The 23,032-nt window shown below is 41.2% G+C and overlaps 2 protein-coding genes across 7 annotated transcripts; one reads left to right on the forward strand and one right to left on the reverse strand.

The window, feature by feature from the left end:
- The first annotated feature begins 900 nt into the window (after positions 1-900).
- dgke (diacylglycerol kinase, epsilon) lies at positions 901-11,953 on the forward strand. Its single transcript, XM_085460390.1, has 11 exons — positions 901-1,567; positions 2,034-2,193; positions 2,286-2,405; positions 2,510-2,653; positions 2,744-2,901; positions 3,899-3,947; positions 4,066-4,179; positions 4,337-4,408; positions 5,886-6,013; positions 6,127-6,238; positions 8,184-11,953. Exons 1-11 carry the CDS (start codon positions 1,116-1,118, stop codon positions 8,403-8,405), a joined length of 1,731 nt encoding a protein of 576 aa, XP_085316516.1. The 5' UTR covers positions 901-1,115; the 3' UTR covers positions 8,406-11,953.
- Positions 11,679-20,943, reverse strand: LOC146708480 (E3 ubiquitin/ISG15 ligase TRIM25-like). 6 transcript variants are annotated; one of them, XM_085460384.1, is made up of 11 exons: positions 20,902-20,943; positions 19,515-20,277; positions 18,754-18,849; positions 18,427-18,660; positions 18,148-18,316; positions 18,025-18,054; positions 17,822-17,887; positions 17,181-17,375; positions 14,650-14,760; positions 13,939-14,055; positions 11,679-13,664 (listed from the first exon to the last, which is right to left on the reverse strand). In XM_085460384.1, exons 2-11 carry the CDS (start codon positions 20,253-20,255, stop codon positions 13,516-13,518), a joined length of 1,908 nt encoding a protein of 635 aa, XP_085316510.1. In that variant the 5' UTR covers positions 20,256-20,277; positions 20,902-20,943; the 3' UTR covers positions 11,679-13,515. The 6 variants fall into 6 exon arrangements, with proteins under 6 accessions (XP_085316510.1, XP_085316512.1, XP_085316513.1 ...); XM_085460386.1 differs by having other exon boundaries at positions 20,898-20,916; XM_085460387.1 differs by lacking the exon at positions 20,902-20,943 and adding an exon at positions 20,744-20,890.
- Between the last annotated feature and the right edge of the window lie 2,089 nt (positions 20,944-23,032).

Below are 23,032 nucleotides of genomic sequence, written 5' to 3' on the forward strand. Positions count from 1 at the left end.
CGTTCGATGGAATACGTCATTGTGCGTCATTGTTACCATTTCCTCGCGACTCCCTTTGCACGTTTAACTTAATGCACGTGTCCTAATAACCACGTGGACTTATTACGGCCTCATAATGTCACTGCTCTGATTAATTCCCGGGACCCAGAGAGCTTTCTGTTCTCTCGACGCGATTATCTAATGCGCTCTGCGCTCGCAAGGCGCATGCGTGCTGATAACCAGCTGCTAGCAAGCCGGGGCAGCTGAATCAGAGATGAAATTTGAATTGTGAGATGTCGACTTTCAGTTACTTCCGTGTTCGCTCACATTCCAACGGAAACGGAAAATAGTCTCACCCCTCAGGGATCCCAGTTCCTCTTAAAGTACTGTTAACCTTATAATGCCAAACACAGCTGACCAAGAGCATGAGGATGGCCAGTGGTGAAATGAAACACAATACATTTACTGAGTGAACAGGTCATCAGCCTCACAGGGCAAACACCGACGACCACTAACACTCACCTTCACACCTACGACCAATTTTAGAACCACCAGTGAACCTAACCCCACTAACTGCATGTCTTTGGACTGTGGAAGGAAGCCGGAGAGAACCCACACAGACACGGGGAGAACTCCACACAGAGATGCTGGATTCAAACCCAGGACCTTCTTGCAACAGTGCTAACCACGAAAACCACCCTGCTTCCTTAAATATGATAAATACTTCTATAATATGAAACTTTAAACATTTTACAAATATTGTAGGCCTACATTGTGCTTCGTGCCATCTATTATAAGCGTTTAGTTTGCTGAATCATTATTACTGAAATTACCCAGCAGTATGTAAGTCATGACGTTTTTTCCTCCGTGGGTTGATCATCTTGTCATGTGAAAACTCTCTGCTGATGCTCTATCAGGAGGTGGCTCGTGGTTTTAACGTCATATCTCTGTCCTCTTGTTTACACCTTCCTATACAAGAAAATATATTTTAGCTGGATTCAGAACCAGCTTCCGGCTAGTGTTTGTGATCATGAGCGTCGCGTGGAGCTGTGGAGCGTGTCCGGTCTCCTTTAGGTGCCGTTTATCTGCCTTCTACTGATTTCCGCTCGTTAGCGTCTCGCCACGGTCCCGCAGCGATGTGCGGAAAAGGGGACGAGGCGCAGGACGACTGCGGCTCCCGGGAGGAGTGGACTCTACTGTTCTGGACCTCCGTGGCCGTCGTGGTTCCGGTCATCATCACGCTGTGGTGCAGCGCACAACGCTCCAAGAGGAAATCGCACATGAAGGATTTCTTTCGCAAGAGCAAGCACGGCTGGCACTACACCGACCTGTTCAACAAGCCCACCTACTGCTGCGTGTGCTCCCAGCACATCCTGCAAGGCGCTTTCTGCGACTGCTGCGGCGTGTGCGCCGACGAGCAGTGCCTGCGCCGGGCCGACCGCAGCCTGTCCTGCAAGGAGATCATGGCCCCCTCCAGCCCCGAAGGAGCCATGGAGCATCGCTGGGTCCGCGGAAATGTGCCTCTGGCCAGTTACTGTGCTGTATGCAAGCAGCAGTGTGGGACCCAGCCGAAGCTCTGCGACATCAGGTAGCGTAGCTGGACGAGAACCGCTGAAGGGATGCAACAGATGTGCAGCCGTGTTTCTGCAACCAAAAGCCTCTTTTTACACCCACGAGTTAAAAGAAAAATGATCAAGTTTCCTGAGTTAGAGCTGGATGATAAAAGACCTCACTCTTTACTGTGGTTATTTAGTCTTTTTTATATTTGTAGATTGGTTTTTAATCACATCGATATATTCTTCTTTAGAATTTTAAATCTGGGTTTTCTCACGACTCAACATGACTTTAGGGTTTACATGTAATAACGGAACCACCTCTAATGGGCTCCTGCTGCTGTTCAACATAGCAAATTTCAATCTTAAAAGACCCCACCTCAGCATGACACTCATCCCCCGCTTTGTGAGCAGTTCAGGGTCTTCTTTTCATTGGCAGTATTTCTTTTTATGTGCTTCATCACCTTTCTTATAGTTTCACTCCCCCTGCTCCTCCTTCAGGTGTGTGTGGTGCCAGACCACAGTGCACGATGACTGCATGGAGAGCTTGACGGATGGAGACGTGTGCGACTTGGGCGAGTTCCACAACCTCATCATCCCCCCTCACTACCTCTACCGTGTCAACAAGCTGCGCCGCAGGCACCCCGACGAGTACAGCAAGGTGTTGAAGTCACGACTGGCCTCGTCATAGTGCTCCTACGTCGGGTGCTCCGGAGATGTTTTAAAAATGCGTTTTCTGCTTGTATCTTGTAGCTCGGCTCTTCCTGTGGCAGCGGCTGGACTCCAGTGTTGGTCTTGGCTAACACGCGTAGTGGGAACAACATGGGGGAGGTGCTGCTGGGGGAGTTTCGCACCCTCCTCAACCCGGTGCAGGTCAGCTTGCAGCTCGCCTGCATCTTTTGTCTCAGTGAGAGCAAACTTTGTCATTGCTCTTTTTCAGATCCTGGAACTAATCTTGTTTTCTGCTTCACCTCCAGGTGTTTGACTTATCTCAGCTGACTCCTTCCAAAGCCCTCCAGCTGTGCACCCTCCTCCCCCCCGGCAGTGTCCAGGTGCTGGTGTGTGGAGGTGATGGCACAGTGGGATGGGTGCTCGATGCCATCGATGCTATGAAGCTAAAGGTGAGACGTCTCTGCGCTCAAGAAAAAAGAGCGATCTTTCTTTTACACATTACTTCTTCGCTTTGACACTTTTCTACTTTCTTTTGTCAGGGCCAGGACCAGTTCATCCCCAGGGTGACCATCCTGCCTCTGGGGACCGGAAATGACCTCTCTAACACTTTAGGCTGGGGAGCTGGCTATGCTGGAGAGATCCCCGTGGAGCAGGTTCTCCGTAACATCCTCGATGCTGAAGTGGTGAAAATGGACAGGTGAGCGGTGTTGATACTGATGACAGGTACTCCTCAGGATCAGTCAGAAATGCCTGAACAGACTGATCAGGTTCACCAGTCTTTTTAAAACTGTAGTCTCTTAGGTATTTGGGGAATTAAAACACCCTGTGTCCTGTGTCTTTGGCGACTATATCTATACAAAAGCGGTCAGATGTGTCTTCTAGTTGACGGCTAGTGTTTACATTTTCTTTCTATATTAGGAAATTAATTGGTGAGTCACTTTGACCATTGTCGATCATCAACATCATGATCATCCACTAGCTAACCCCTAAGATGTACCCTACTTTATTGTCCTTTTTGAGTTGAATAGGATCCATACCTTTAACCATAACCATGAACTCATCAGGAAAGTATTTACTAAGGTCATAAATCAAGGGGTACAGCGTTTGTTATTCTCGTAGAAAACTTAAACCTCGGTTTCTGGCACAATTTAGCCTCCTTCCAGAGGTACTTGGGTGAGAGGGTAAAGCACGAAAAGGTCAGAACTCCAGCAACCGTTGCTGAATATGAAAAAACTTTACTGGGTAACATGTTTCAGCTTGGGGCCTTCTGTAGGGTCGTCATCAGGTGGCTGTAGCTCATGTTCAGTCAGTGGTGTGGGCTTGTAGTCATTTACACTGCAAATCAGATGTGGTCAAATGCGTCTCACTTGACCTCGAGAAGTGGTTTGAGTGGCTGGGTCACATTGTGTCCTCATGGTTGTTTACATTGGATTTAATGTTTTCCACTTGTGATCTGATGTCACAAGCTGCACTTTCAAAAGCATGTGAATTACAAATGAAAAGGACATTTATGTTTTATCATTTACGCTTAAAAATTTAGAGCTGTGTAATGTTATTACAGTCAGCATGAGTACTGAGACGTGAGGAAATGTAAATAGTCCAAATAGAAATAAAACTTTGATTCCTGAAATCCAACGTTTTGACCCGTTTGTGTTTGTTTTCATTCCGCTAAACACCTTCATGATTATTTTCAGATGGAAAGTCCAGGTAGCATCAAAAGGCGTCTACTTTCGTAAACCAAAGGTGAGTTTTTTCTCTCTGTGCTGATTGATGAACACCGATGTCTTTCGTGACATGTCAATGCCTGACCCGCGGAAGCACTCAGCTGTACTATAAAGCAGACGCTGGATTTCCTCCTCAGGTTCTGTCCATGAACAACTACTTCTCTGTGGGGCCCGACGCTCTGATGGCGCTCAGTTTCCATGCACACCGTGAGAAAACGCCCTCCTTCTTCTCCAGCCGCATCATCAACAAGGTCCGTAATTTGAATAAACAAAGCAGGCTCAGGGTTTAAATATGAATGCAAAAACCTCTTAATCCTGTAACTGTTTTTGTTATTTTTGTTGTTTTTTTGTAGAGACATAAAGATGCAGCTTCATTTTGTAGTAATGAGTACTTTCCTCTTCCCACAGGCTGTGTACTTCCTGTATGGCACCAGAGATTGTTTAGTGCAGGAATGTAAAGATCTGGATAAGAGGATCGAGGTACGGTGGACTTGTGCACGTGATGAAGCATTATGCAAATTTTGTTTTAAGCTCATAAAGAGAATCCGAGTCACTGTAAGTCACTGCCATATCAAGCTTTCTCTATAAATGTGAATTGGTTGTCCTGTGACTTCAGCAGGGGGCAGAGAAACCAGTGTCTCATCTAGAGATGGACCGATCCGATATTACGTATCGGTCCGATACTGGCGTAAATTACTGGATCGGATATCGGAGAGAAATAAAAAAAATGTAATCCGATCCATTAAATATCAAAAAAGCACCTCACAAAACTTGCGACATGGCGTAACTCGGCTCATAACCGTAGCATGTCGGAGCAGTGTGCATCACGTGATAGAGCGGCTGTGTGTATTTGTTTTTTGTTTTTTTTGCTGGGAGTTTGCAACCCTGTTAGTTAGGTTGCTTAATATTTCTGCTAAGTACTCTTTAAAATACCAGAATAGGGAGGATAGAGCAGGTTTAAATTTATTAGATTGATCAGTTTTGCTGAACTATGAAATATTTTGGGTGCAGTGTATTTTTTACATACAGGTATAACAGAATAGTTTTAGTGTTGTTGTTTATTTAAACTTGAGTATGATCTTATACAAAATGCAGCAATATATATAAAAAAAACTGTTTTATTGATTAAAAAACACGATATCGGATTCATATCGGTATCGGCAGATATCCAAATTAAAATTAAAACAGCGTCTGTATATAAGCCGACTGGTCCCAGTGTTGCCAAGTCGGTCCAAAAGCTTCTGATGAGACATGAAAAGAAAGTTCCAAAATACAAACATGTGAATTTACTTTAGAAATAATTATCTTCACACAGGATTTGAATCCTTCAGTCCTCTGCTCACTTGCGATTAGTCAGAGTCTCCTGTCACAGAGCCCAAAGACGCTGTGCAGTAATCCAGTTCTTTATCAGATCCCGTACAGTTTGCTGAATGGGTGTTTAGATGTTTTTGGTGCTGTTATGTAGCCAAGCTTTAATAAAAATTCACACTTGTCTTGATTACACTTTAATGAAAGTGCAAAGGTTAAAAAAACAACCTGACAGCTTTTTAATTATAGGTTTCAACATTTCGGAATCAAGAAGTGTTAATTACTCAGCTTTGCAGGTGTAAAGATGTTTATTTTAACTTTAGTAAGAGCCTTGTTTCCAGTGCTGCCAGTAATAATGCTAATCTAATTAATTTGTTTATTTAATGTGTAAAAACAAATTAGATATTTTATAGTCTGCACTGTCTCATTTTTCTTACCTGGTTGATGTTTTCTATGTTTTGATCAACGTTTTCAGACATATTTGCCCATTTTGAGGTGGTTTTACTGACAAATGTCTTGATCAGTGTGTATCGTAGCTACAGCTGTTTAATATAAGACATTGTAAGAGAGATCCTTATTAAAAAATGTTTTTATAACACATAAAGATTTGTGAAACATTTATGTGTGTTTGCATGTGTTCCTGCCACAGCTGGAACTGGATGGGGAAAGGGTGAAGCTTCCCAGTTTGGAGGGCATCATAGTCTGTAACATCGGCTACTGGGGCGGAGGCTGCAGGCTGTGGGAGGGTATGGGAGATGAACCGTGCCCCCCTACCCGGTAGGTCATTTAAGAGCATATTGGTCAGGAAAATATAAACGGTCCATCTGGCACCGACTGCTTCAGGTTACCGGTACTATGGAAAGTAAACATGCTATTTCCTGTCTCTGCAGGCTGGATGATGGCCTGTTGGAGGTGGTGGGTGTATTTGGCTCCTTCCACTGTGCGCAGATCCAGGTCAAGCTGGCCAACCCTGTACGGCTGGGACAGGCTCACACTGTCAGAGTAAGGCTTCCTGTTTACCTCATTTACTGGCCACGCAGAACGACAGTAATTACTTTTCACTGCCATTCGCCTCAATCCAATCTAATTGTGACTAATCTGATTAGGCTTTTGTTACTGAGCTCCTGCATGTGTCCATTTACCCTCGATTGATTTCACCTTCATTCATTCTCCTTTTACATTGTGACATAAAGAGCGTTCATTAAAAAATTCACTGTTAATTAAGGCCTTCACACACCAAGCATGTAGTGGAAAAGCGATGCGTTATTGCAGAATAGATACCCTGATGCATGCTTTTGAACATATTTCATGATATCAGGGAGTGAGTTGAGAATAATTAATCTTGTGCATTTTTTGTAACACAGGAAATATTCGCACAGATTTCACACACCTGGTGTGTAAAGCCTTAAGATTACAGCAGCTACTTTCAAACATCATTTTGTAAAAACTATAAATGCACACACCTGCGTGTGGATTTGCCTTTGCTGCCAGAGCGTACCCACAACAACAAACTCATTTTACTGGTATTTGAATACCTCACATATTTAACTACATAAATATTGTAACTGTGGTGATATTTTGTACGCAGGCAAAAAAAAGTCCAATGTCCAAAACTTTTACGGTTTATTTGTCCAGTTTGGCAAGCAACAAACAAAGATCCATTTTATGTTGTTTCCTGCTGCTTCTCCAGCTCTGGAAAAAACTACAGAAAATGTCCTTACAGTTCTTCCTGTCTGACTTACAAAGATACAAAACAAAAAATTAAGCAATTATTAACCTAAAAATAAACCTTGTAAATAACCCAAGATAAAAAGTAAACCAAGAACAAAAAAAAAAGGAAAAAAAGAATACATGGCTCCAGCACTGCACAGATTTTACACGCCTGCTGTGTAAAGCCTTAAGATTACAGCAGCTACTTTCAAACATCATTTTGTAAAAACTGCAAAGGCGCACCTGCGTGTGGATTTGACTTTGCTTCCAGAGTGCACCCACAACAACAAACTCATTTTACTGGTATTTGAATATCTCACATATTTAACTAAATACATTTTAAAAGCATCGCTGCTAACTGAGGGTGTAGGTAATGGAGGAACAGAGTTATAGATGAGAAGAAAAATAATCTATATCAGTAACATTTTTTGTTTTGTTTGCTCTCACAGGCTTCAATCAGAAGAATTAGAAATAAAGCTTAAAATACTGCTATTAATGGCCAAATCCTGTGTTTGCCTAAGCTTGCTCTGAAGCCCCCTGGTGGACTCTGAAGGTACTTTAGGGTGGCACTTACACATACCTTCCAAAAAAAAATAAAAATAAGAGAATACATATAAAATCTTTCATATAAAAAATAAATACTGATTTAAAAAACAGGCTGTTAATGGCGAGGAAAGCTTTAAACTGGACTGTTGCCAATCTGATCTGAAATAAAGTTGTTAAAGGAAAAAAAACACAACAAATAAAAAAGAACAAAGATGAAAGTTACTGATTTTAGTCTCACGTTGAGTTGTTATTATTAAAGGTAATAAAGTAAACCTTTTCTGAGCTACACATTTGTATTATTGGATTCTACTGGAGTAGCTTTGCATTAATCACAGTTCAAAATAAGTCTTATTTATCTTATACATGTCTCCCTATAAGTCAACTTTCTTCTGATTGGCTGTCTCTCCTAAACAGAAGGTTTGTACATCTGTGTTCACATCTGGAGCTGTGTGCCTGTGTGCTATATATGGTCATCTACAGAGCCAATAGTAGAAAAAAAACCTGAAACAGTGATCACTTTTATATACATAGATTTAAAAATTTGGTCGTGTTTAGCATGAGCACCCACTGTTGCACCAGTATGTATACTTGATCGCTATTTAGACTGTGAATGATTGGCCTAAGCTAACCTATAGGCCTATGTATGATTTAGCTAACATTTTTTCATTGTGCGCTGCTCTTCCATCTCCAGCTGGTTCTGAAGAGCTCCACGATGCCCATGCAGGTGGATGGAGAGCCGTGGGCGCAGGGTCCCTGCACCATCACCATCACCCATAAGACCCAGGCTTTTATGCTGTACCACAGCGCAGAGCAGACGGACGATGATGACGATGAAACCAGCGCCTCTGAGACGGAGAGCCCAACTCCTCACGACTCACCCAGGGCGGCGGGGCCGGCGTCTGCTCGAGCGTGACCCGCCGCAAACATCGTGTGACGTGAAGCTCTTGTTATCCTCGTTACTTATTTCTGCCTAGTTTGCATTATTCCCTCCTTTGCATTAGTCTTCCTCCTCCGAGGTCTTTGTAGTCACATCGTGATGATTAGAACAGACGTTTTAATTTAGAATCTTTTCAGAGAGCTCACAGACGGAGAAAGATTAGTTTGTTACTGAGCTGGCGTGAATTGTTTCTTCGGTCTTTTATCTACACACTCCCCTTTTAACTCAGAGCTCAGGCAGTCTCTCCTTGGACAGATTGCTCTTTAATTGCACTGATCCTCCGTGCCATAGATAATCTATAGACGACGATACTGTATTTATTACTCTGTATTTACAATTGAATTCTCCGTGCTGCCCTGCAGGTATCGGTGAGCCATTCTAACAGGTTGCCCAGGTTTAACCGACCCCTAAAAGCCATGTTTAAATCAACAGCAGGTGATGACGTTGTGTTTGTTGAGAGAACAGCAGGTTGCGCTGTCTGGTTGATGCTTTATTTCCCACAAATTTTGTATTGCACAAAAAGCACAAAAAGTGAAAGACCTGCGTTTGCTGGCAGGCCCCAGTGGCTCATGTGTCAAATGTGTTATCGTCTTTGAGGATCCTCATCATCACACTGCTGGCAGGTTTTTAGTCACACAGGCTTTGAAATGTGTGGACTCGATGGGGCATGGACTCTGATAAAACCGCAGTGTGTTATCAATCAGCAGACATCAGTGTTTACGTTAAAGTGCACTGCCATTTGCCAAACTGTTAAATTATAATACGTTAAAGTGTATAAACTATGGTTGACATTCCTGTATGAGCTACAGGAAATAGCCAGAGTTGCTGAGGCCTGTTTGGGAAGTACTGCCAAGTAGATGTAGTTTAGTGGGTCCATTTTGCCTTCATTTTGAACCGTTGTTTTTCCTCTGTTTTGCTCCTGTTTACATATTTTGTGTTGCACTTTTTGGCATTTACACTGATAAGTACCTTAAACTGCCCAGGATGTTGACCTTTGATGTTACTGCCGATCGTCGTAATAGCTGCTGTTGAGATTATGCTCCCATTAACCCAAAAGTCACCACAAGGTGGCCCACTTAAGACAGTATTTCTGTAGACAGGATAATAGAGTGGTCTTCATATATATTAGGATCATTACACGCATGTACGTATCCATGTAATGTTCAGGTGAAATACTAATTCCTGTTTATTCTGTACTCAGCAGAATTTCTGCAGGAGGACTTTTGTGTTTCTGTGTTTTGCTGTTTGAGGTGGTCTGCTGCTCGGAGTCATATCAGGAATGTCTGTAGCTGTTAGTTTGTGCTTCGTTTTGAACCCGGAGCTGCTCCGAAGGCTGAACAGGGATACGAGTTTTGCCGCGCGATGCCTACTGCTTTCAAAATATGCACCTCCCTGGCAGTTAACCAAACTGCATGGTTTCATCGCCCTCTATTTGTTTGGCGAATGTTGTCGCTCAAGGACACCTGCTTGAACTTTTACCTTGTCATCCATGTTTACCAGAGCTGTCTGTGTTGCACTGAATTCTGCTTAAATGTGACAGGGTTTTAAAGCCACTAGGTCCTTAGCCACGCTAGCATCATGCTTCTAGTATATTTATAGAGAAAACACCCTGCTTTTTGTAGGAGTCACTACAGTTTTGTAGAGAAAGTCATCTCCAATGAATCCTAATGTTTGGTTGTTTTAGAGCACTTCAGATCATGATGTGATACTCAAAACAGTAAAACTAAGTGTCTGTCTCAGGCTCAGCTACAGTTTTCAAACTCTAAACACAACCTGAGAAATGTTAGCATGATGCTAATTCGATATATACTTTTGTTTATAGAGAATTAGCATAATTAACATAGCAGGAACAACATGCCAACATCCTTGCTTGGAGCTGAATACAGCTGCAGTGGGTGTCATGGCTGCATCAGATACACATATTTTCAATTAAAATTTAATAAACGTGAATTAGACTGCTGATTCCACCAGCGTTTCTGTAACTTTAGCTCAATCTTACCAAACATATAAAATATGGACATTGGTACTGTCATGTGACCTAAATTTTAGCATTTGGACTTTTTGGTTATTTTGAGCCAGAAGTCGCCATATTTGTATGAGAGGGTGAAGTGCCACATTTTTAGCTTGATTACCAAGTTCTGTGTGTAAATACTGTTACATTTAATCATTAATTATTATTAGTATTATTATTATCATTGTCTTGCTCTCTTCCACAGCAGTTCTTTGTCCTGTCTCCCCCCCCATACACCTAGCTGCTCGCTGCAGGTTTCTTCCTGTTAAAAAGGAGTTTTTCCTTCCCACTGTTGTCGTGCTTGCTCATAGGGGGTCGACTCAGTTTTCTCTGTACACTTTAGGATCTTTACTGTTGAATCTATAGTGCTTTGTTTTGAAGCGACTGCTATCTAGATTTGGTTCTACATAAATAAAATTGAATTAAATTATTAATTAAATATGAGTGCAACATGCAAAAAACAGCCCTTATTATGACATGCTTTTTAAAAATTATTATCATTGTTATTTATTTACAAATTTAAAAAAATATAATTAAGTTATAAAAAGTGAAGCACAACCTTCTTGGATGGACTGTAGCAGCAAGCTAAGTTATATGTAAGATAACTGCAGTGAAAAGATTACATGCTCAGTGTAACTACATTTTCCATCGCATTAATCCGATTATCTGAGGTAAAGTCTAGAAGACAGCGACTGTTTACAGCCGTCTGTGTTGACATCCACCTGTTACAGCGCTAACAAAGCAAACTATAAGCCTTAATAAAATTCACCCGCTGCACAGCTGTTATGAAACCCTCCACATTTTTTCTATCAAGCTGTGAACGTGTTTTCTTCTGCGGCAAAGCTGGACACTCGAACACGGCACTCTCGTTTGAATAGAGCCTCAAGTGGTCATTCAAGGAACTGCACTCCCTGTGATGCTAGCGCGGCTAATGAACTTGTTTGGGAGATATGACTGTGACATTAATTGTTGTTTTGAATTCTGCCAAGTCATAGCTTATAGTTTATTATTTATGAAGACACAGAACAGTATTTATTTAGAGTCTAAGGCAAATTGAGTGAAGCTGTGCAGCTGTCCATCACTGGGATTAGATTACTAGAGCTCAGCTCTTGCATTTGAAATTAAATTGTTACATTTCACTGTTGCTGTTGATATTACTTCGTTATTGCATATTTGAATATAGCTATTTCTTTTTGACATGGGTAAAATTATAATAATTATAAATAGTGAGAGACATCTGCAGAAAACACAAAAATCACAAATTTTTATTACAAGATGACTCCATTAGAAAAACAACAGAAAAACTTTAAACACAGAAACGCCATCTGAGGGGGGGGGAAGCTTTTATCAAACAATCATGTCAAACAAAGCTGTTTACAAAAAGAATCGTAGCGAGGGTTTGATGGGTTACTACTACTACTACAGGTGAGAGAAACTCATTTTGATTGAAATGAATGTAATGAAGCGATCTTTTGAATTTGATGACATTCCCATAAATATTTTCATATATAAACCAGTCGTGTTTGTCTCTTTATTCACTTTTATATAGACATCTGAAAAGCAGCAGCCATGATCTCTGGTCAAAGATTACAACAGCAGCTACATACACACTAACAAACATGACACATGATGTTTGAATTCGTTAATCATTGACCAGTTTTGCAAACACTGATAAAGAGACAGTTTGAAACAGCAGCTACAACACTTACACTGTGTTTTGTGCTGACCTTTATTCACGTAATATTCATCTTGGATCCTTTTAATCATCAAATCATTATTTAAAAAGGAAACATTGGGTGTCATTTTTAAGGTTCTGATGTAAAAGGAGAGGATCCCAAACTCTTTAAGAAAAACAAAACTGATGGTCTCCACCAAGGCCAAAAATCAAGTATTAATGTAAGTGTTAATCACACATCATCCAAGACTAAACAAAGCTGTAATAAAAATAATAATGATGATGATGATGATGATTGCACAGCACTTTTAAAGACAGAGTTAAAAGAGCGGTGTGGAACAGTTCAAAGAACCTGACCAGAAATCGGAGGCTAACTGCTCCAATAAGGTCTCAGCAGGTCTGTAATTCTACTACTACTACTAATAATACTAATACATTTTATTTGAAAGTACCTTTCAGAAGACTCAAGGACACTGTACACAGCAGAAAATTAGAAAGCAAGCATAAAAGCAGACAATTTACAAAATCATAAAACAGGGTTAAAATAGCAGAATGGAAAAGGTTACGTGGGATAAGCTATTTTGAACAGGTGAGTTTTGAGTCTAGACTTAAAAAGAGAAAAGGAAGTGACATTTCTTATGTCAGGAGGAAGGGAATTCCAAAGTCAAGGAGTAGAGCAGCTGAAAGCCCTGATGGTGGCAAGATGAGGGGAGGGGACAGAGAGAGAAAGAGAAGAAGAGGATCTAAGACACCGAGATCGAAAGTTGATCTGAACCAAATCAGAGAGATATGGAGGGGAGAGATGATGAACAGCCTCACATTTATACAAAAGTATTTTAAAACTGATGCGATATTTGACCGGGAGCCAATGAAGCCGCTGTAGGACGGGGGTGATGTGGTGAATAGAAGGGGTCCTGGTGATAATACGGGCAGCAGAGTTCTGGACATGTTGGAGTAAGACCAAAAAGAAGTGAATTACAGTAGTCAATCCGCGAAGTAACAAGGCTATGAACAAGAATGGCAGTGGCATGGTGGCATGTGGAGTGAGACAGTTGCACAGTTGGAAATATGCAGACTGCGTGACATTATTGATGTGTGAATTCAAAGATCAAGTTAGTTAAGTATGAGTGGAGTTGTGTGCCAACTACCTTATCTAATACAGGAAAGAGACTGGCTTTCTAGAGCTTTAAATGTTGTTAATAAATTTTAAATTAGAATCCGATAGATGGTAAATGGTCTGTATTTGTATAGTGCTTTACTTGGTCCTGAGCACCCCAAAGCGCTTTACACTATACACAATCATCCACCCACTCACACACTGGTGATGGCAAGCTACAGATAAGATATATACACAAATCTCATAATGCATTCAGGCTTCAGATTAAAATCAAATATTGGTTCTACTTCTTCTGATTTCTATGAGGACGTGAGTGTTGTGTTCCTGAAGAAGCATGGCCTTTGGGTTTATCTTTCTTGGTGAAATCAGATCCTTTCCCGGATCCTGAAGACTTATGCCCTCCAGCAGCGCTGTGCGGCCTCCTGTCTGGATCTGAAGTAAAACATAGTAGTTAGTCAGTTGTCTTTAATGTAGGATGCGCACCACTTGCTAAACAAATCAACAAACAAATAACACTCCTACACAGTTTTTATGTACAAAATACAATAATCCCTTAAAACTATACACCGCGCACAGAGTGAGGTTTGTACCCAGAGAGCTTCTTGTTGTATGTGTCCTGTTTATTTAATCAGTGGAATCGTGTTGTTATTCATCATCTGATTGGCAGGCTGACATTTTTTATAACACGTGAGGATTTGATTCATACTTGATTTCTCAGAAGAAGCATGGCCTTTGGGTTTATCTTTCTTGGTGAAATCAGATCCTTTCCCAGATCCTGAAGACTTATGCCCTCCAGCAGCGCTGTGCGGCCTCCTGTCTGGATCTGAAGGAAAACACAGTAGTTAGTAATTTGTCTTTAATGTAGGATGAGCGACACTTGCTAAACTAATCTGATTTAAATTTATTAAATATCAAAAAGTAGAGAAACCCATGGTCAGATCAACAAGCTGGAACCTTTTCTGGAAGCATTTTTGTTTTAAATATCACAATATAGTTTGCACACAGTTTGTCACATTTGACCTCTCACCTCACTTCTACATTTCACATCTGCCTTCCTTTCAAGTTGACTGCAAAATGTGCTTTAATTTAAAAAGAAATACTGAAAAAAAAAAATACTGTCAAGAGAAACAGAATGAGCTGATGATTTATGCTGCGGTACACAATTATATAAGCCCACGTTTTACATGGCCAGTTATTTACAAATGAATACATATTAGCCATTAGCTCCTATATAGTTCTTAAGTACAAAATGGAATAATCCCTCAAAAGTAAACACTGCCCAGAGAGTGAGGTTTGCACTCAGAGGGCTTCTTGTTATGTGTACTGTTTATTTAATCAGTGGAATAGTGTTGTTATTGATCATTTGACTGGCAGTCTGACATTTTTTATAACACATGAGGATGTGAGTGCTTCATACTTGATTTCTCAGAAGGAGGATGGCCTTTTGGTTTATCTTTCTTGGTGAAATCAGATCCTTTCCCGGCTGGTTTACCTCCTCCAGGAGCACTGTGCGGCTTTCTGTCTTGATCTAAAGGAAAATATGCAAAACGTCTTCCACAGTTAGTCGGTTGTCGTTAACACAGGAGATGTGCAACGCGTCCACTAATCTGAACTGTACACAGGCATACTGAATTACATTTTGTCAGGTTTAAAATGAACAGTGTGAATGCTAGAATTACTATAAATGTTTGATTTGTGAAGTTGCTTTTAAAGGCACATTTACAAACCCAACATACAACATCTGCTCAATGAGAAGCTGTTTTTATTGGAAAGGTTCCAGAACTTTGGTTACTGCTGCTGTTAACTTCACTGTTGAGGACTGCTGCAGACACGCACGGCACACTGAACTGTAATGTACACAGTGGTCGCAGACGCTGCAATTCCTCGCGCCTCCAGCTGAGCCGCTGTCTCCATCGACAGGGAGGTAAGCATGGCAGGAGGCGTTGGATCCGGGGAAGGATATCTGCATATGTATGTATGTGTGTGTGTCCAGAGTTCAGCTGAGACAGTGTCCTTCGCCCTGCCAGGCTAAGTAAACAGTCTTCCAGCCAACCCCGGTGGCCTTGCGTAGGATAGGAAGAACAGTCTGTTATCAGGGTGTTTTTGTTCAGATCCAGCCTTGAGACCACAGCTGGCGCTGAAGTGGTAGCCGCATGAAATAATGGTGGTTTTTACTTTAGTGCAAACAACTCATTGGAATTTCAAAGCTGTTCTAACAGTCCGACACTGGTCTCTCAATCTCCCGTTGGAGAGCCGTGAGCTTCTCCATGATGTTGTCATTCTTGCGCTCAAAGAGCAGATTCTGAGAACTCACAACCGCTGTGAGCTTCTCAAGGATGTAATCCAATTTTCGCTCAGAGGTCTTATTCTGAGCGTTCACGGCAGCCTCAAGCTTCTCCAAGATCTTATCCGTGCTGCGCTCAATGAGCCCATTTTAAGAACGCATGACTCATCCCATCATTTCAATCACAGCGGGCAGCCTTGTGGGGGTTTGAACAGCCGATTCCGCTTTCTTTAATCTTCGATAAGCCAGGGCCAAGCCAGCTCCGATCAGCAAAAACCCTGTTATCATGGTTCCGAAAAGGTAGATAACTTCAATGTCCTCGATCGACAGTCCCGCCAGGCACACGACCCTCCAGTTATGCCACCCGTCCATCGTGTATCCAGCAGGGAAAGTCCCTCCAGGACACTCAGACTCACCTGAGCTCAGGCTTCTCGTTGAGAAGAGGGTGTCAATTTCATTCAGGGACCAGTTGATCAAATCCATAATTCCTCTTTTTTTTTATGAGGACTTATCACTGTTATCAATGGTGTGCTTTTTATTGCAGTTAATCAATTGAGTGTTCTTAAACTTTGGGTCCAAACATTCATTTGGATATTATTTTGACGTGCGCCAACCAACCTAAACATTTCAGAGTAAGCACTCCTCATCATGGCAACAGCACTCCCCATCAGCAGTGGTCTCCCCCACCAGGAAGATTTGCCACACCTTTAAAACTGCTTAGGAGCAGATTGAAGAACATAATAAAGTTCAGCCCATCGACTTAAACTCCAAACTCCACAGACCAAAATCCAGCTGAGCATCTGCATGAACAAGCTGAATCTTTCCAGACGCCACAGCAAACACAAATGTGTCAGAGCTGCTTTTGCACCACAATGAGGATCTACACAATACTGGCTTTAATGTTACGGTCGATCAGTTTATGACCTCAATCTTAATAATGACTGCCAGGAATGAAGACAACACTTTGGCACAAGGCTCGTTTTGACATGTGTCTTTTATACTTTGAAAGTTTAAATAATTTATGATGGGTTTACTGGTTATGGGAGGACTCGGCCTCAAAGTGTGCCTAATAGCTTGTAAAAGTGCCTAGCTGCATTCTATTACTGCCAAACCATGAAGGACATCTACAAATGTCCGTAAGCTTCTGGGTGAGTATGGGCGATGAAGTAAGGTAATTTTAGAACCAATCCCTGTCTAGGTCTTCACCCACCTTCTTCACATGTTTAACTGACTGCGCGATCATGGTTGTCTTTCAGAACAGAGACATGCCCAGTGGTAAGTTGTTAAAACACTAAATGCACTATCAGATTGATCGAGTTTGCCTTAAGCACACTGACTTTTAGTAGATGTGATTTCATATCAGGCTGAAATAAAACAAAGGTGTTCCTTCAATGTGTGTAACAAGTCATATCCTGGATAAATCTTATACTGTTTATTAAAAAAATGGGGCTTCATCTTGCTTCTGTCTTTTATCATTTATAAGCTGGCTTGCAAAGGGTAGGTATTATGTGTCATTGAATTTTTAATTAGCTGTTAGGGCACCAATTAATTAACACATTGTCCCGTTTGTGGTGATTGGAGACTAAGCTGTTTACACAGACATATATGATTTTTGTCATTACAGACGTGTGTGTGTAAGAGAGAGATTTTAGGTTGTATCTTACTTGTGTTTTGTTGGGCATAAAATCGAGGTTGCCCAAAATGTTGCAATCGAGGTTGGGCCTGTGGATAATGGGGTGGATTCCATCTTTGCTGTGGTCCAATAAAAACGGGGATGGGAACCGGCTGGTAGTACGGCTGGATGGGTGGACTGCTCAGTGGACTTTGGAACGAGGGGTTGCTTCTCTGCTGAGGCGCTGCTGAGTAATGAAACAGTGAAATGAGAACGCACTCTGAACATCTTTATCACACTGTAAAGAATCACGTGTCACAAAGTGCTTGTAATGTTTTAAATAGTTTTCACGTATGTGCTTGAGGAAGGAAATTAACGATATTACAATATGATTTGCAGTATTTTAAATAAAAATGTAATATACGTTTTTTTACACAGTGTGCCTTCTCTTGCAAATACACTCAAATAACAAGTGCAGGGAGGTGTAGTCAGTAATTATAGCTGTACAACAAGACCACGTTATCGTACGTGTATTATTAACATGAGATCGTCTTTAAAATTATAGTTACAGTGAATACCTGTATCACACTAGGAGATAGTCATATTGGCAGATGTTTTCAGATACTCTTTCAGTTCACATGTTACTGTATTCAAATATCATCCTATAATAACTCCTCGCTGATATAAACTTACCAGAATTTGGCTGGGATTCACTACCTCCAGCACTTTCTGGTCTGGAGACAGGAGCTGCTGTTTCACCTGTTAAAAACAAAGGTTACATTTAAAGAGTGCTTCCCAAAATACTTCCCAAGAAATAGTCACCACTGAAGAAGAATAAATTCATGAGCATTTAACAGAAAATCCTCAACAGTATTTTCCACAAGACAGAAACTCACCAGAATCCCCAAATGCACCAGTGTTAAGATCTGCATCAGAACGTGAAAATGATTGGCTTCGTTAATCTTTTAGAATATTAATCCAAATTTAAATTTTCTGCTAATGCGTGCCTGCACACAGACCTGCTTTAAAGAATGGTAATCTGGCCTCAACTGGCTGTTTAAGCATCGCCATCAGAGTCTCCCTCAGGGCTGCAGCAAAGCTCTGCGTCGCTATCACCTTCTTGGAGTCCAGATTGATTCGAGGCACGTGAGGCTCAAACTTTACAACTTTGGGCAACACAACTGAAGCCTGTGGGGGGCAAAAGAAAGGTTTTTATTTAAACTTCCTAATTATTTAACTTAACCACGCCCATTCTATCTTATTCTTTAGTTTAAGTTTTCCACGGGTGTTCGTCTCACCTGTAGAAAAGCCGAGGTTTGGGATTGACTCATCAGCCTGTTGATATCTTCTCTGGCTTTTCCCATCCTATTATAGTTTTCGTCGAACTTCTTTGTGAGATCCCGAAGTTTCATCTGACCGAGCTCCAGCTCACGGTCCACCTCAGTTTGGGCCTCGCGTTCATCTTGAGCCAAGATGTCCCTCATCTGCTGATAGACAGCTGCGAGTGCCGTCTTTCTTTTGTTTGCTCCATCCTGGAACAGTGACAATAAGATATGACAACAGTGAGTTTTTCATAGTTACTGCCAGCACATTTACTTTGTCTCTGTATGACATGTGGAAATTACCTTCAGCATACTCTGCATGTTGTTCATTTGAAACACAACATTTTCAGTCTTCTCCATTTTCTCATTCAGCAAACCCAACTTGTCTCTGAGGTCAGACTATAAGAACAGACACAGAACAGCTTAAGTGCACAAATTCCATACAGACACTGCTCAGAGGGCCTGGAGAACTTTGCAAGTAATGCTTTGACTGCATGTCCACCATCTGCATTATTCCATTATTTCATTTTTCCACTACATCTTACATGCGGAAATATTTTGAATTGTTAAACTTTATTTATAATGAGGTCATTCTTATCTGTTTCTAGTGTTGCCTTGACTAGAGATGTGTGGGCCAAAGTCACTGAATCAGATATTGTGGAAAAAGAAGTGTAATACAACCTGATCCATCAGCCTAAAGCAGTGGTGTTAAATATACAGCCTGAGATCAAAGCAGACACAGCTCAATGCCTGGCATACAACACTAAGAAAAACTTGTTAAAGCAAGGAAGACTTGAACTTGGCTGTCATTTACAAACAGTTGTACACAAGGGTCCCTTTTCAGGTATGAACCCACTTCCATCTTTTTTATACAGATGGAATGTTTCCTCTCCAGGAAGTCAGCTGACTGTCATCTTTGTTTAAAGATATACACACCAACATATTGATTTATAATATTACAAATTAAATAAGTTAAAACATGTATGAATTAAGGAGAAACAGTTAACTCTGTACATAAGTCAGTGTTTAATACAGTATAATCGTCAATGTGAATGCAAACACACCTCCTTCAGGTTCCTCTGCTCCTCCGGAGTTAAGAAGGAGCATCCTTTGTGGATATGCTGGAGGCAGAAGCTGCAAATCAGACGGTCATGCTGGCTGCAGAAGAACTCCATCAGCTTGTGGTGGTCGGAGCAGATGCGCTCTGACAGGTCTCCGACAGGCTCGCTCAGCTCGTGGAGATGGAAGACGGGGTTTTCCCGGTGAGGGCGCAGGTGCTCCTCACAGTAAGACGCCATGCAGGTGAGGCAGGTCTTCGATGCTTCTGCTTCCATGCAGGTATCACAGCGGATGACATCGTCTTTCTCCGCTTCGCTCTCTTCTTCGCTTTCTTCTTCTCTCTCCTCTTCGCTCACTTCTTCGCTCTCCTCTTCGCTCGCTTCTTCGCTCTCCCCTTCGCTCGCTTCTTCGCTCTCCTCTCCTCTCTCCTCTCCGCTCTCATAGCCTCTCTCCTCTTCGCTCTCCTCTTCATTCGGGTTGTCTTCGCTCTTGCTCGATCTCAATTTAAAGGTCTCCACGACGGCGATGAGGACCGTGTTTTTCTTCAGCTCGGGTTTGGTGTCGAACACGGTTCGACACTGAGGGCAGCTGTACGAGTCCTCCCAGCTGGCGAGCAGGCAGTCCTGGCAGAAGTTGTGTCCGCAGGGGATGGTCACCGGACAGTCAAAGGTGCTCAGACAGATGCTGCAGGTCAGCTCATCCTCCAGACTCATGATAGAAAACTGAGACTCGTCCACTTCGGCCATGATGGGACTGATGCGAATGAAGCTGCGAGGCACAAACGAAACTTATCATTACATCAGATAATCAACGAAGGCCAACCCCTCCTGCACCAAAACTCAGAACAGCCATTTTACTGCAGTAAAGTTCATGACGTTGCACATAAATAACCAATAACAAAGAATCCACGCGGAGCTGCTGTCTGCAAAACAAAACACTGCAGACCGCTTTATACTCACAGGCCTCTGCTGCACGTGATGAAAACTAGAGTTTCTTCTGGCTATAGAAAAAACAGTTCCTGCTTGCGTAACAGGACTCGTGATACAGGTTCCACCCTCCGAGCGCACGTCAGAGCCAAATAAGTTTTTTTATGAACACATTCTGATTCTCGCTGTGAGAAATAAATGAGTTATTTCTCATCCCTTTTTACACATTCAAAACATTTTTAAAAATGGAAAACGGTGAAAAAGTCTGTTCGAAGAGAGTCGTGTGCCCGCTTTAACCTAAAACGTACCTGCTCCTTATGCCACCTGTCCTTCTGAAAAGAAAGACATGTTTTTTTCTTGTCTTTTTTTTTTTTTTTACTAGTAATCACTGGTGAATTCAGAAGACATCTTTTTTAAACTAGAATAAATGAATTGTAGCAATAATTTACCAAATACACTTACTTACACTCTGATCCACAAGTATTTGGACAGTTACAGAGGTTGTGTGACTTTACCCAGGGGCGGAGCGTGGGGGTGGCTTACTGGGCTTAAGCCCGGGTTGTTTTGTCAGAAGCCCGGGGTCTTTTGGAGTGTAATTTTTTCATAGTTAGATGTCTGGCTGACAACTGTATAAAACAAAAAGTACACCCAATATTCGAAGCACATAGTGCACACTGTGGGAATTTACGACTGTGCGTGAATCCCCCCTGATATTGGTATGATCCGAGCTCAGGCACTAAGTGACTGAGCGAGGGGGCGGGGCAGCTGCTGCCTGTGTGCGCTGTTGGAGAAACGGAGCCAGCCATACTAAGGAGAGCTTAAGTTTGACCAGTTACCAAAGAAAATCATTCATACCGTACAAATAATGTAAATATGACGGTGCATCACGAAAGATTGATATCAAACTGATCACTTGACCAATATTACGTTACTCGCTCTTCAAGTGAATCAACAAATGGCGAAATGAAAAGCCGAACAAATGCTATTTTTTTAGAGTCTTAGCTTACGTGTGTTTATTTCATATTTTCAGTTCTTACCCTCCCCGACTAAATCGGTTTCAGTTATGTACTGAAATATAAGAATGGACATTAGAGGCTTCTTTCAAAGAAAAAACTCAGGTAAATGTTATTTTATATATTATGCTTTGTATGTTGTTCAGTATATTTCTATGCAAAACAAGAGGGATTTCAGTACACAGCAGGATATTCACATTTGTAACCAGATATTTACACTTTAGGGAGAAAACATAAAACATTTTTACTGTACAACATCAATTTAGAGTAAACTTTTGTTTTAGATAAATATTGAAATATCTTTTGAATTAGTTAAATGTCAGAATAAAGAGAGACAGAGCTGTCTATTTTTTATCACTTTGATCAAATTTAGGAGTACATATACACTAAGTTTATTGTTAATTAGTAAGAAACTCCAGACGATTCCATTCTGAGCTGAAGAAGCTTCTGATTGGTTAGTAGAGTCCATGTGAGTAAACTGGTGGCACAGCTGTGGATGCATATAAGGCAAAACACAGAGCCTGTTTTTTTGAAATGGGAAAATCAAGAGATGTCAACCAAAACACCAGGAAAAGAATTGTGGAGCTCCATAAGTGTGGCTCAGTTTGAATACAATTTGGTGCCATTTGCAATTAAGAAATACAGATAGTTTCTCTCTTTACTCTTAAAGTTAACAAATATGTTTTTTATATTTATCAATCTAAAAAAATAAACATTTAGTCCGATTTGATGTTACAATTAAAAAGTGTTTGTGTTTTGATCTGAACAGTACATAAATATGTGGTTTCAACTGTATATTTGATGATTGTCAGCACAAAGAGGGAGAGAGAGGAACAGAGAGGGAGATGGAGAATGAGGACAGAACAGAGATGAACAAGAGCAGGTGAGACACACATGTTAGTCAAATGGTCATTTGCCAAAAGTATCACCGTATCATAGGTCCTCATGTATCTCGTACCTAGTGTTTCTTTTTAGGTTTGCTATTTTTCAAATTCTATATTTATTAAGTTATGCAGGCTTGTTCGCACAACAAGGATAAATAATTATATAAACTTTTCTCAATCTAAATATTGTACTTTGGTGGAATTAAAAAATAAGTGTAGTGCAGGTCTATGATGATTTTTAGTGCTACTATCATCTAGTTCTGATTCTGGTTCTGTCTTGGTTAAGTCCTCAGTAGTCCTGATTTTGAACTGTTGTAGTCCTGTTTTAATTCCGGATCAGTTCTGGGTCTGGTTGAATTGGGGTTTAGTCCCTGTGTCTTGATACAGCCCCGACTTTGTTCTGCCTTGCTGCTTAATTAAAAAACTAGTTTAAGATGTCCTGCACATGTGATATATATTTTTCCCTATATGAAGTCATTCTTTTTTGAACAAAACTCAAAACAGAGCCTATTAATCTTTCAGTCATTTCTAACCCCCCCCCCAAAAAAAAATAAATAAAAAAAAATAAAAATAAAAATACCACATGCATACTACCCTTTAGGGCTAAGCCCCGGGTGTTTCAAATGTCTGGCTCCGCCTCTGACTTTACCGCTGTATACAACTATAGTGGATTTTAAATGAAAAATAAATCAAGCTGTGA

The sequence above is a fragment of the Copadichromis virginalis genome, linkage group LG6 (genome assembly GCF_057382275.1).
Source record: "Copadichromis virginalis isolate Kocher_CV1m ecotype Utaka linkage group LG6, C_Virginalis_male_GT1.1, whole genome shotgun sequence".
NCBI lineage: Eukaryota > Metazoa > Chordata > Actinopteri > Cichliformes > Cichlidae > Copadichromis > Copadichromis virginalis.

Bases quoted from the DNA above. Each gene is read 5' to 3' on its own strand.
- dgke (XM_085460390.1), top strand. From the start codon at position 1,116: ATGTGCGGAAAAGGGGACGAGGCGCAGGACGACTGCGGCTCCCGGGAG. The intron at 2,654-2,743 runs GTGAGACGTCTC...TTCTTTTGTCAG, and splicing joins TCGATGCTATGAAGCTAAAG to GGCCAGGACCAGTTCATCCC. The intron at 2,902-3,898 runs GTGAGCGGTGTT...GATTATTTTCAG, and splicing joins GAAGTGGTGAAAATGGACAG to ATGGAAAGTCCAGGTAGCAT.
- LOC146708480 (XM_085460384.1), bottom strand. From the start codon at position 20,255: ATGGCCGAAGTGGACGAGTCTCAGTTTTCTATCATGAGTCTGGAGGAT. The intron at 18,661-18,753 runs GTAATTTCCACA...TCACTGTTCCAG, and splicing joins ACATGCAGAGTATGCTGAAG to GATGGAGCAAACAAAAGAAA. The intron at 18,317-18,426 runs GTGAGACGAACA...TGCCCCCCACAG, and splicing joins AAACCTCGGCTTTTCTACAG to GCTTCAGTTGTGTTGCCCAA.